This window comes from Cetorhinus maximus, chromosome 17, assembly GCF_964194155.1.
Source record: "Cetorhinus maximus chromosome 17, sCetMax3.hap1.1, whole genome shotgun sequence".
Taxonomy (NCBI): domain Eukaryota; kingdom Metazoa; phylum Chordata; class Chondrichthyes; order Lamniformes; family Cetorhinidae; genus Cetorhinus; species Cetorhinus maximus.
Window position 1 is genome coordinate 42,423,432 of NC_135895.1, and position 12,523 is coordinate 42,435,954.

The 12,523-nt window shown below is 38.2% G+C and overlaps 1 protein-coding gene across 1 annotated transcript; it reads right to left on the reverse strand.

Moving 5' to 3' along the window:
- Nucleotides 1–445: 445 nt before the first annotated feature.
- On the reverse strand, nt 446–6,336 carry LOC144692342 (uncharacterized). The gene is made up of 2 exons (XM_078561072.1): nt 5,884–6,336; nt 446–1,613 (listed from the first exon to the last, which is right to left on the reverse strand). Exons 1-2 carry the CDS (start codon nt 6,260–6,262, stop codon nt 1,447–1,449), a joined length of 546 nt encoding a protein of 181 aa, XP_078417198.1. The 5' UTR covers nt 6,263–6,336; the 3' UTR covers nt 446–1,446.
- Between the last annotated feature and the right edge of the window lie 6,187 nt (nt 6,337–12,523).

The window sequence follows — 12,523 nt, forward strand, 5'->3', positions numbered from 1 at the left end:
TTATATGCACCTAGGCTACAAACCATGTAACTAACTAGTCTTGCAACAACAGCACAGCAACTTCTCATTTATTTAACAGCCAAAGCTCAGTCATCACAGTAAACAAGTTTACTTTTTGACATGAAATCCTGTTTCTTGTACGTTATGAAAATGGCAGGTGTCTGTGAGGGCATCATTTAATATCAGGATCTGGATCCTGAAGTAAAAGGTTCTCCAGCAGAAACTAAAAATACAAAATATATTTTAATTTCTTGTCATGGTTTACTGGTTCGCAATTATACCAGAAATATATTTATTTTAACTATGCAAATTTACCCCAATGAGATGATAAAGTGCAAAAGCTTTGAACCAACTCATAAACAAATTATATTTGAGTGTAAAGAAGTTTTATGTTTAGTGTTTTCTGGCTTGGGATTCAATGGAGAACTGGGACAAGCAGCATGTTAAATATTAATAATACTCTGATCAGACACAAGTAAACTGCTCATACTCATTGTTGAGCTATTCAGTAACATAAAGCGCTTTACTGGAGGATCAACCAAAGTATAGAGAAAGTTGTAGACAGTTGAGATTGGAATCTTAGTATTAGATCCATCCGAAATTCAGACATGAATGGTTATCACATCCATATTGCAGTAACATCCTGACTGCAAGCTGTCAGTTCACAACAAGGTGGGTGCATGATTTTGTGAAAATGCCACTTGATGATTAGGGACACACCAAGGAGTAAGATATACAATGAAGGCAAAGCACATTTTTCAATTGATTGTTCAACTCAGAATTTAAAGTAGAACATTACAGTGACCACATGTACAGTATATCCAGTTACAGTATATTTGATGTTGACAACCCTTCAGAAAAGAATTACATCGATGTTACTTTCTAGGCATTTTTATTTCAAAAATAATTCAGCTGAAACCCGTCAATAAAAAAAACCCATGAAATGATGCAATCAAAAATATTACAGCATGTTTTATCTCCCTATGAAGCACCATTAATATTCTAATTCAAATATCTTTGAACAACAATCAATAAATTGTGTAAAGTTCATATTCCAGGTGGTATTTTAAAGAGACATTAGTCCCTGAGATGGAATACCCCAGAAATAGTCTCCTTATTAATAGTGAAAATAAATGACATTACTTTTATGTATCACATGGAAGGGAGATAAAAAGGAGCAACAACAAGAAGATATTTGTATATAAAAAGATGTCCTCAATTTGTCACTCCAAAGGTACAGGTATCATCACTCACACTTAACACTCGACAGCTGTGCAGAAATTGACATTTTCCTTCTCTTTCTCATGTCCAACTTTAATCTGTATGTGTGAGAGAGAGGGAGAGAGAGAAAGCTGGATTCAGTTCATCTTTATCATTTAGTTAGTTGAAAAGGAACATCCCGTATTCATACGTCCTCATGTTCTGACTTCGGAAGTCCAGTCACTTTCATGTGTCCTGAGGTAAATATAAATGATCTTCTATGAAAATCACCAATTCATCTGGTTTTTCACCTCCTCCCTGGTGCTGGCTTTCTACGTCATTTAAGCTACTGGAAATGCATTTCAGATCGCTTTTATTGCTGCTGTCATCTGGAGTTGGTCCAAATAACCAATCTGTGAAAAAACAGAGCATTGCATAAAAAGAAAAACAGAAAAAGAATAAAAGCACAGTGTTGCTATTAACAATACCTCAGACCCAGGTTAAGCATATTACTAACAGAATCATGTTTCTTACCATTGTTCTTCTACACCAGCAGAATGGCAATATTTTGTACTAAATAGGAGACATCTATTTACAGTAATTGCAATACCTGACGTGACAGCAGTTATAGAATAGGAATCACTGAATAACTGACACAATCGGTTCATTTTCCTGTACCTAATTATCATCTAAATTAGAAAATTAATGAATGACAGTTTTTCAAATCACACGTTGCACCTGAAGAAATGCTACAGATGTTAGAAGGGATGCAGGGAGGAAATCTAACAGATCAGAAAACAACATTTAGAAATTGTTCATCCTTTTACGTAACAATTTCTAAAGTCAACTAACAGGGTACATTTTCCTGTAAGGTTAATTTGCACATTTATACTGTGTATATTATACATTTTTATATTTCCCAATCAAATATTAATTTCAACTGAATATAGTATAGCTAACAAAAAATAATGACACATAATGGCAGCAATTACATGGAAAATGATAGATACAGCAATGATTGCACAGAATAGGACATCTGTAGAACTGGTTGCAGAGGAAAATAGATGTATGGGACTAATTAGACGGATAATAACCAATGAGATGGCCTGATTAGATAGAGTAACAGATGCATAGGACTCATTACATGGAATATGACAGATGTACTAATCTGATTACATGGAATACAAAAAACACATGTGACTGATTACCTGAGGAATAAGAGTTGGGTTAGATTGGTTAGTTAGAGATACAAAATGAGTAAAACTGAATACACTGGGGATAATAGATACCTGGATCTGATTACACAGGGAACAAAAAATACAGGACTGACTATCGGAGCAAATGAGATACATAATGAATCAACCACATCATATGGCAGTTAAATCTCATATAGGTCAAACTGATCGGGTAGTCATTTCCATCAGTGAGCCAGTGGGTCTTTATGACAATTCAGCAATGTTCCTGGTCTGCAGGTGCCAATCTGCAGATTTATAGAATTGCACAACTTGCAGCACTTCTCTAGCTAAATTTTTTGTTTAGTTCATTCTCTCTCCTTTCTGGGATGCCACATGTGCTCTTTCCTGCTACTCTCCCTTACTCTCTAATTGTCTTCTTTCTTCAATCTCTCTTGCCACAATTCTCAATCTCACTCTCTGATGCTCTTTTCTATAACTTGTTTCCATTCTTTTGTCTCTCTTGCCCTTTTTGTTTACTGTGACTCAAGTTGGTAGCCAGGCATGGCCAATAATTGTTGCCTGTTTCTAACTGCACTTGATCTTAGTGGCTTATTAGGCCATTTAGAAGGCAGTTGAGAGTTAATCACATCTGGATCTGGAGACACATGTTGGCCAGGCAAGGACAGCAGATTTCCTTCCCTAAAGGACATTAGTAAACCAGATGAGTTTTTGTGGCAATCAATGATAGTTTCATGGTCACCATGACTGAGACTAGCTTTCATTTCCAGGTAATTGTATTTAAATTTTACCAGCTGCCCTGGTTGGATTTGAACCCATGTCCCCAGAACATTAACCTGGGATTACTAGCCCTGCAATGTTACCACTAAACCACCTCCTTACACTTTCATACCACACCTCCAATACCTGCAGGAATAATGATTTCTGATGTCATTATCATCATTACCGTATTATTGTTTAATTCGCAAGCTGACTCAGAAGATGACTTAAGTGCAAATTCAATGCATTCCATTTAATACTGATTAACTTAAAGCATTGCTTACCCTAAGTAATGTCTTTTGTATGGATTTAAGTGCTTAATCTTGGATGACATTTCAGTGCAGTCCTAAGGGAGTTGTCATTTTTCAGATGATATATTAAAACCAGGCCTGTCTGCCTATTCATGTTGATGTAAAGAAATGTAAAAGAATTTTATTGATATATCTTTAAAAAAAAATAGATTATCTAGTCATTTATCCTGTTTACTCTGTGTGTCCTAATTGGCTGCCATATTTCTTTCAGTAATAGCTGTGACTGCACAGTATTAGACACTGAATCACAGACTGCTGTTGAAACCTAGTGAGAAGCTAAGGAAAACTTCAGTCAGTCAAGTCATTCCATTGTAGAAAATCAGCATTGAAAGCAGGATTAAACCATGTTTTCCTGTTAATCATCTGCAGATTATCACTTGATCAATTTTCCAGTGAATATGTCATGCTAGTTATTTTGTTACAGTTGATATCCTGTTAACTACATGGATTGCATTGGTCATTAATGTCCACCATGATATCTCTCTCAAGCAAATAAATTGAAACAGAAATGTCCCACTTTAAAGAAAAACTCCTTTGAGCATATTTTTAAAAGAAAGCATTTGAACTTCTAAATGTGATAATGGCTTTTTAACCATTCCCAAGTATCCACATTTCAAAATTAATCCTTTCATTCCAGAACATCCTACTTCAGTTTCCAGAACAATGTCAAACATTCTGGATATGGTGTTATAGATTAAATAAGTGTGATATAACATTGGCTAAACTACCAAAACTAGCAGCAATCTATATTTGAGGCAATCATGCAGGTTATACAGACTTTCGCTGGAGGCTGGATTGATGTTAAACATAATAGCTTAGTGCTTAGTTCCAACCAGCTTTTTTAAAAATAAATTCTAGGAAGACAATAGAGAAGAGGGAAATATCTCTCCCTCACACTATTCCAAGGTCAGAGAAGTGTAAAACTACTTTTAGCACGGGACTAAATGTACAACACACAATCTCTTCCTTCAATTGCCTACTGACTTTAAGCAATAATTTTAACAGACAGACTGTTTGGGGGTTAAGTGGATTGTGCATTGATAGAGTGAGTAATGGAATTGCTCCACTTTTTAATGGCAAAATAGGCCAAGTGCTTGGATTTCTAATCTTATGGGAACCTTGAAATTACAGCAGGCAAACTCTGATAAAGTTGGTTGCATTTCACCACAAAAAAAGTTAAAAAATCAATTCTTCTTGACTCAGAATTGTTTTAAAATAACAGACTTGACTATTGGAAAATAAGTTTAATAAATGCCTACAATGTCAATAAATGACTATGAAATAAAAAATATTCAAATTGAATATTGTACTGCTTGGTGAACGTACCTTGAAAGAAATATGTTACAAGTAAGCGTGTTTGCTAAATGGCACCAACAGCTCCTTAGAAGAAATTCATTGCGAATAATCTGAAATGAATGACCTGTGTCTCCTTAAGATTTGTCCTGCATATTTGGCTTGTCAAAAGCCATCTACAATATGGTTAGCATTTCACTTGGTGTCTCTTTTCTGCTCCGTGTTAAAATCGTGCCAAGACTAATGTTCTAGAATTTAGATTTCAAATAATATTATTTCTAATTGTATCAAAACGCTCACCTTTCATGCCCATCCAAACAATATAAATGTTTGTGGGTAAAATAACATATTGTGTTGACTGAAGTGTTGGGGAGGGGAGGTTTATAAAATATATTTCATTACAAAGATGACGCCTTTAGTTTTAATGTTATTTTGTTTTAATAGATTCTTCCTTTGTCTTTGGTTTTCTTTACATGTACAGTCCGTTTCTAAAGGGGTCTGACTTTGATCACGTGTTTGTTATTCTGTGCAAGTTTTTAGGTAACGAAGCTGTTACTGAAATAAAGTGGGTTTTGCCCTTTGATGTGTGATCAAAGCTAACAGAGAATCTGTCCGTTTATGTGTGTAATTAGGTTATACAGCAATGGACGCAAAGCCAAACGCCGTCATTAGAACTGTCTGCTGTTTAATTAAAAGGGATAAAAAGTAGAAAAAATACTCAAATGAATTTACATTAGTTAAAAGATTATACCTTAAGGGTTTCCATGTTTGATAATAGATGTTATTCAACGTGTTATTCATAGTCTCACTTTTATTATTGTGACCTTTTACTTCTAAGTAAACCATTGAGAGCATTCAGAAACCATTAATAATATCAAGGATGATTACTGAGAAAATAATCACAATTGTTAATTTGTAACTGCGGCTCCGAATATAATTATCCGCTCGGTTCGTTTGGATGGGTGTTGAAAAGGAACGAGTTTCACTAAAGTTCACTCAAAAAGTTTAGACATGGGGACCAAGACATACATTTGTGGGTTTAAAGAACGCCTTTATAAGACGCTTCTTTGTGTTCATTTGTACAAACGCTCCGTTTGTATCGGTTATTGATGAGTCCAACTACTCACCTACAAAGTCATGGACAAGGTCCTTAATGAGATGCCCAACAATAGCGTAAGCCACAGCCACTACCACCAAGGCTGCCATCAACAGGTAAAGCACAGCCTTTGGCAAAGGGATGGCGTCCCGAGCCGGAGGCTTATATTCCTTGTATAGTAATTCATTGTCGGAGAAAGAATACTGGAAAAGATGCTCCATGTCACTGGTCGAGTTGGTAACGTTCCCAGCTGCATTATAATCGCCCTCTTCGGGACCCAGCACACTCACCACCGACGTCGTCGTCTCCACAGTTTTTTGTATCAAATTCGCTGTGTTGTTCATAACGGGTAAAATCCGAGAAAGAAGTGTGACCCGGTCTTTGAACGCCGTCCCGTTGCACAGGATCATCTTGCCATGGACGTGGGGAAGGGGAAGAGAGTTGGACTGGCTGTCAGAAGCTCTGTCAGGTCGTGGAACCTCGCTCCCCAAAGGGGCAGCAACAATGTGGGTCCGTATACTCTGGGAGAGCTGAGCCTGTGAGTGGGTGCTGTTGAACGCCGACTATCAGGCACGGCTGGTGATGTACGGGGCAAACATAGAGCACTCAGATAACTGTGCGTGTGTGAGAACACTTGTTACTGATGGTGGGGAGGAGAGGAGATGTTCAGCGTCAGTCTGTATGTCACTAGCGAGGGGAGCCTTTGTAGCTGTTTTGATCTCGCTCAGTTTTTGAGACAGGTTAGAGTTTCACACTGACAATGTTTGGACTTCGACAAACAGAGGCAAGTGGACAAATTGGAGAGGTGATTACTTCAACCCAAAGCTTCTGGTGATAATGGCACTGCCCAGGTGGTCTCAGAACTGGTGAGACTCAGAGACGATGAAGGTGAAAGCAATGAATTACATTTGCACTGCCAGTTTAGCTTCCACTGCCAGAGAGTGTGGTGGCTTTCGTAGTATAACAAAAAAGCAGAGTATTACATAAATGGAGAACGGCTGCATAATTTTGAGGTGCAGAGGGATCTAGGTGTTCTAGTCCATGAGTCACAAAGTTAGTATGCAGGTACAGCAAGTAAGAAAGAAGGCTAATGGAATGCTATCCTTTATTACAAGAGGGATTGAACATACAAGTAAGGATGTTATGCTTCAGTTATGCAAGGCATTGGTGAGACCACATCTCAACTACTGTGCGCAGTTTTGGTCTCCTTATTTAAGGAAGGATGTAAATGTTTTGGAGGCGGTTCAGAGGAGGTTTACTAAATTGATACCAGGAATGAGCAGGTTGTCTTATGAGGAAAGGTTGGACAGACTGGACTTGTTTCCACTGGAGTTTAGAAGAGTGAGGGGTGATTTGATTGAAGAATACAAGATCCTGAATGGCCTTGACAAGGTGGATATGGAAAGGATGTTTCTTCATGTGGGTGAGTCCAGAACTAGGGGGCACTGTTTTAAAATTAGGGGTCGCCCTTTTAGGACAGGGATGAGGGGAATTTTTTCTCTCAGAGGGTTGTGCGACTTTGGAATTCTCTACATCAGAAGGTGGTGGAGGCAGGGTTGTCGAATATTTTTAAGGCAGAGGTAGATAGATTCTTGTTAGGCAAGGGAATCAAAGGTTATTGGGGTTAGATGGGAATGTGGAAATCGAAACACAAGAAGATCAGCCATGATCTTATTGAATGGCTGAGCAGGGTCGAGGGGCCAAATGGTCTACTCCTGTTCCTATTTCTTATGTTCTTATGTTATAAGGTCTGGCACATAATGGGTTAATGTGCACCCGAGTACAGTACCGCCCACACAGTGATGTGAGAGAACATATGACCTGCATCTGAGTCAGTGTAAATGTTGGACGGAGCGTGTAGAAGCAAGCATGGAGACAGCTTCTAGCTTGGACCTTTATTAGAAATTATATGCATCGGTATGGTAGTTAATAAATACTTACTGTTGAACTACCTAAGACAACAACTATCTTAAGACCTACCAAACTATGCCCAACACCTTACAACAGCTTTCAAAATGGAATTGGATAATTATCTGAAGAGAAATAAAATGCAAGTATACAGGGAAACAGGCAGCGGAGTGAGACTAACAAAGTTGTTCTGGCTTATAGAGGGCCAGCATGGATGCGACAGCCTGAATGACCTCCTTCGGGTGCTGTAACCATTCTATTGGAAGCGATTTCTGCACTGGTCCTGAACTGGCATACTAGGCATGACTGGCATAGTCACAAGAGGAAGTTTACCATGGGAGAGCTGTTATATGTGAAGAACTTCAGGGAAGGTTCAAAGTGGTTACTAGGTGAAATAAATGTGGCGACTGGATCTCTACCTTACCATGTGGAGGTGGAAGGCCAGATCATCTGAAAACATGTGGACCATTTAAAGAAGATAGAGACAAATCACCAAGATTTGGTTCCACCAGTGATCATGTGTTTCCTATTAGGAATACTTAACCCAGAACTGACATGTCTGATGTTCCTGTAAAAGTTGAGGATACAGAACAGCAAGTGCCCACCAAAGCACCTGATGTTCAGGCAACTCTGGAAAAGGAGGTTCCTGACAAAGAATCTAAAGTTGTAGAGCTGCGACATTCCACATGTACCAGGAAACCACCTGGAAGACTGAACTTGTAAACTCTTTAACCCAGTGTAAATATTATGTTGTCTTGAAAAATGTGTACTTGTAAATATAATATGTATAGCCGAGTTAAAGGGCGAGGAATGTAGTAATTGTGATTTTATTTAATGTGTAATGTACCTTTAAGAATAACACTTGTTAAGGAAGATCGCATGATCTGTAGTAACCAATAGGAGAGTAGCGTGGGCTACCTCAATAGTCAGTGTAGAGATAGAGTTTGAGTTGAAAGCACAGGTGTAGTTGCTGCTGAGTATATTGTAAATAAACTTAATGTTTCCACCCAATAAGTGTCTGCTGATCAATTCTAACAATAGTAGCAACTCAGCCACCCTTACAACACTCTCCACTTTGTTTCTCCTCATCACTTCACCCATGCCTGCATTAAGTTGCATCTGACATGTATCTGTTCTTTCACCACTCTGTCTATGTCCCTCTGAAGTCCGTTACTATCCTGCTCATTATTTACTGCGTTTCCAAATTTTGTATCATTTGCAAATTTCAAACTTGTATTCATTATTCCCAACTCCAGGTCATTTATTTTAACAAGAAAGGCAATGCTTCTAATACAACCCTTGAGGGTCCACGTTACATATTTCTCTCCAGTCAGATAAACCTCCATTCACCACAACTCTCTACCTCCTAATCCTTTAGCCAATTGCCTGCCCAAGTTACCACCTTCAATACCATGTGCTTTTATTTTGAAAGTCCATAAATACAACATCTACTTCATTACCTTCTTCAGCTCTCTCTGAAACTTCATCAAAGAACTCTGTCAGATGAATAAGACATGATTCGTCTTTAACAAACCCGCATTGCCGTCCCTTACTAACCCATGTTTCTCCAAGTGAGAATTAATTTTGCCCTTGACAATGGTCTCTAACAGTTTTCTCACCACTGAAGTTAGATTGATTGGCCTGTAGTTACCAAATTTATGCCTCCTCCCTCTTTTGGAACAAGATAATAATATTTGCAAATCTTCAGCCATCTGGCCCCACTCCCATATACAAGGAGGATTGAGAGATTGTGGTCAGAACTTCTGCTATCTCCACCCTAGCTTCCCTCAGCAACCTAGGATATATCCCACAGGTCTGGCAGCATCGGTGGAGAAGAAATCAGTTAACGTTTCGAGTCTTTATGACCCTTCGGCAGAAGTTCTGCCGAAGGGTCATGAAGACTCGAAACGTTAACTGATTTCTTCTCCACCGATGCTGCCAGACCTGCTGAGTTTTTCCAGGTAATTCTGTTTTTGTTTTGGATTTCCAGCATCCGCAGTAGCTTTTAGCTTTTTGTTTTTAGGATATATCCCATCTGGATCAGTCACTTTTTGACTTTGAGTGATCCTGACCTTTCTATTTATTTTTACTATCCAATATCTCTACTCCTCCCTCCTGTGCTGTAATATTTAACTTTATCCTCCTCTTTTGTGAAGGCAGGTGCTAAGTGCTCGTTCAGAAATTCAATCATGTCTTCTGCCTCCACCAGATTTCTTTTTTGTCCCTAATTGGCTCCACGATTCCTTTAATTGTCCTGTTACATTTTATATATTTATAAAAGATTTTGGGGTTCCCTTTGGGTTACCTGCTAATCTTCTCTTTTACTCTCTCCTTGCCCTTGTATTGTTTTTTTAATTTCCCCTGCACTCTTTGTATTCTGCCTGGTTTTCGACTGTATTCTGTACCTGCCATGGATCATAAACTATTTTTCTGTTTTATTTTAACTGCTATTTTCTATGTCATCCTGGGAGTTCTAGCTTCAGATGCCTCATCTTTCTTCCTTATGGGAATGCTTGGTTTATACCCAAGGATTTCCACCTTGAAGGCCTGCCTGCCTATTGTTCCCAGTCCACTAGTGCTAGACCTCTCCTTAAATAACTGCAATTGGCTCTTTTGCAATTGAGTATTTTCACCTTTGATTTTTAAGTTTACACTTAAGTATTACAATGACTATTATCCGAGCTGTTCTCGCACTGCATTTCACATCAATCCCTGGAACTAGATCCAGCATTGCAATATTCTTCATCGGGTTAGAAATATACTGATTAAGCAAGTTCTTCTGTCAACACTTTAGAAATTCTTCACCTTCCTTGCACTTTCCCCTGATTTTTTTCCCAGTCTTCATTAGGATAGTTGAAGTCTCATGATTTTTTCTCCTCTGAAATTTCCACACAGATTTGCTCCTCTATCTCTATCTCTATACTTGGGGGTCTATAGTAAATACCCTGCATTGTAACAGCTCATTTTCTGCTCCTTAACTTTAAACAAATAAATTCAATCTTTGTACCCTCTAATATATTGTCCCTCTGTAGAACTTATTATGCTTGATCAATACTACCAACCCCCCCTTTTGTTTCCCATTCCCTATCTGCCCTGAATAAATTGTAGCCAAGAATGTTTAGCTCCTATTTCTGCCTGTCTCCTCCAGTTTCCGTGAAAGCCACTATATTATAATGAGAATCCCATGTGGTAACTTAGGACTATAACTTGTCAACCTTATTTGTAACATTCGTCACATTAACATGCATGCACTGCAACATCATTGCCAACTTTGCCTTTCTCCTCCATCTAATCCCTGCTTTTTCTACATAATTCTTTGTTTTGTTGCTGGTTGTCCCTCCTAGTATTTTATGCACCTTGTCTTTTCTCTCTGCTGCTATCTCTTTATGCCCTCCCATTGCCGAATTAGTTTAAATCCTCACCCACAGCATTAGTTACCCTTCCTGTGAGGACAATGGCCTAAGCCCTCTTCTCCTTCTTTGCATCGGTATCAATATTTGCCTCACTATGATTCTGCGAAGTGCCTTGTAACACTTTTCTACATTAAAGGCGCAATATAATTGCAAGTCGTTGTTAGTGTGCCTGTAACTTACTCCATGATTCTGAGCAGAATTTACCATGCTAAACCGGTAGCTTTAACAATTTTTAATGTTCTGAACATCATGAAGACAGCAACACTTGTTCAAAGTCTAATTCCTGCAGATATGACAAATCTAAAAGATTTGGTATTTTTATGTATAAAACTCAGTCTCAGCTATCCTTACAACTTGCAGAAAAGTATCCAAGGTTCCTTCCCATGACTTTTAAAATCTGTAAACAATGCAATATTTTTGTGATCCCAAGTGTAACCTTGTGATATATGTTTGTTTTTTTATGTCAATTTTTTTAATGGTACAAAACTCAGTAATTTTTCTGTTTAAAAAAAATACCCAAAGCAAACAAAATTACAGTTTAGCACCAAGCAACTGATTATTTCTCTGCTGTGATACAGGGTAGTTTAAAGTGGTCCACCTTGCTCTAATTGCCATACCATAATGATTTATTTGCAAGTTGCTAAAATCTGCAGCTGAGCTAAGATTTAGGGAAAAAGACTAGGGTGAAGACTCAGGAAAATGATCCAATATATTTACATCCTTTATCACACCATAATTGCTGTGTAAAATATGGATGCATTGTTCCTCCATCCCAAGCTGTTGTAAACTCGAGCAACAGCACCCCAGCTTTTGGTTAGGCTCTTTACAGCTTTCTGGACTCAACATTGAATTCAGCAGTTTCAGATCATAACTTCTGCTCTGGTTTTTTTTGGGATGGCAGCTGTTGATGATGATTCTGCTAGTCACATTTACACCTCCTCTAACACTTGTTTCTTTACTTGTCCCAGTACATTCTCTTTTTGTCTTACACTACCATCCCTTTTAAATTTTATCTGTTCTGCCTTCCACACTATCACAGACCTTCTGTTCCTTTTTTTACTTTCCTCCCCATCCCCTTTTCCCTGCCTTACTTAAAAACTGTAACATTTCCAAGTACTCTAATTTCTGATGAAGGATCATCAACTCCTTTCCCTCTTCGTAGATGCTGCCAGACTTGTTGAATATTTCCAGTATTTTCTCTTTCTCATGTCAAATATTATAGTGTCATTAGACTAAATACGGCATAGAAGGAGACCATTCAGCCTATCGAGTCTATTCCTTTCTCTTTTATCTTTTAGCAATAGATACAGATATGAGCTGCCTGCTTTTCCATCTTGAATTGTTATTTTA

Bases quoted from the DNA above. Each gene is read 5' to 3' on its own strand.
- LOC144692342 (XM_078561072.1), bottom strand. From the start codon at position 6,262: ATGATCCTGTGCAACGGGACGGCGTTCAAAGACCGGGTCACACTTCTT. The intron at 1,614-5,883 runs GTGAGTAGTTGG...GTTTTTTCACAG, and splicing joins CCTTGTCCATGACTTTGTAG to ATTGGTTATTTGGACCAACT.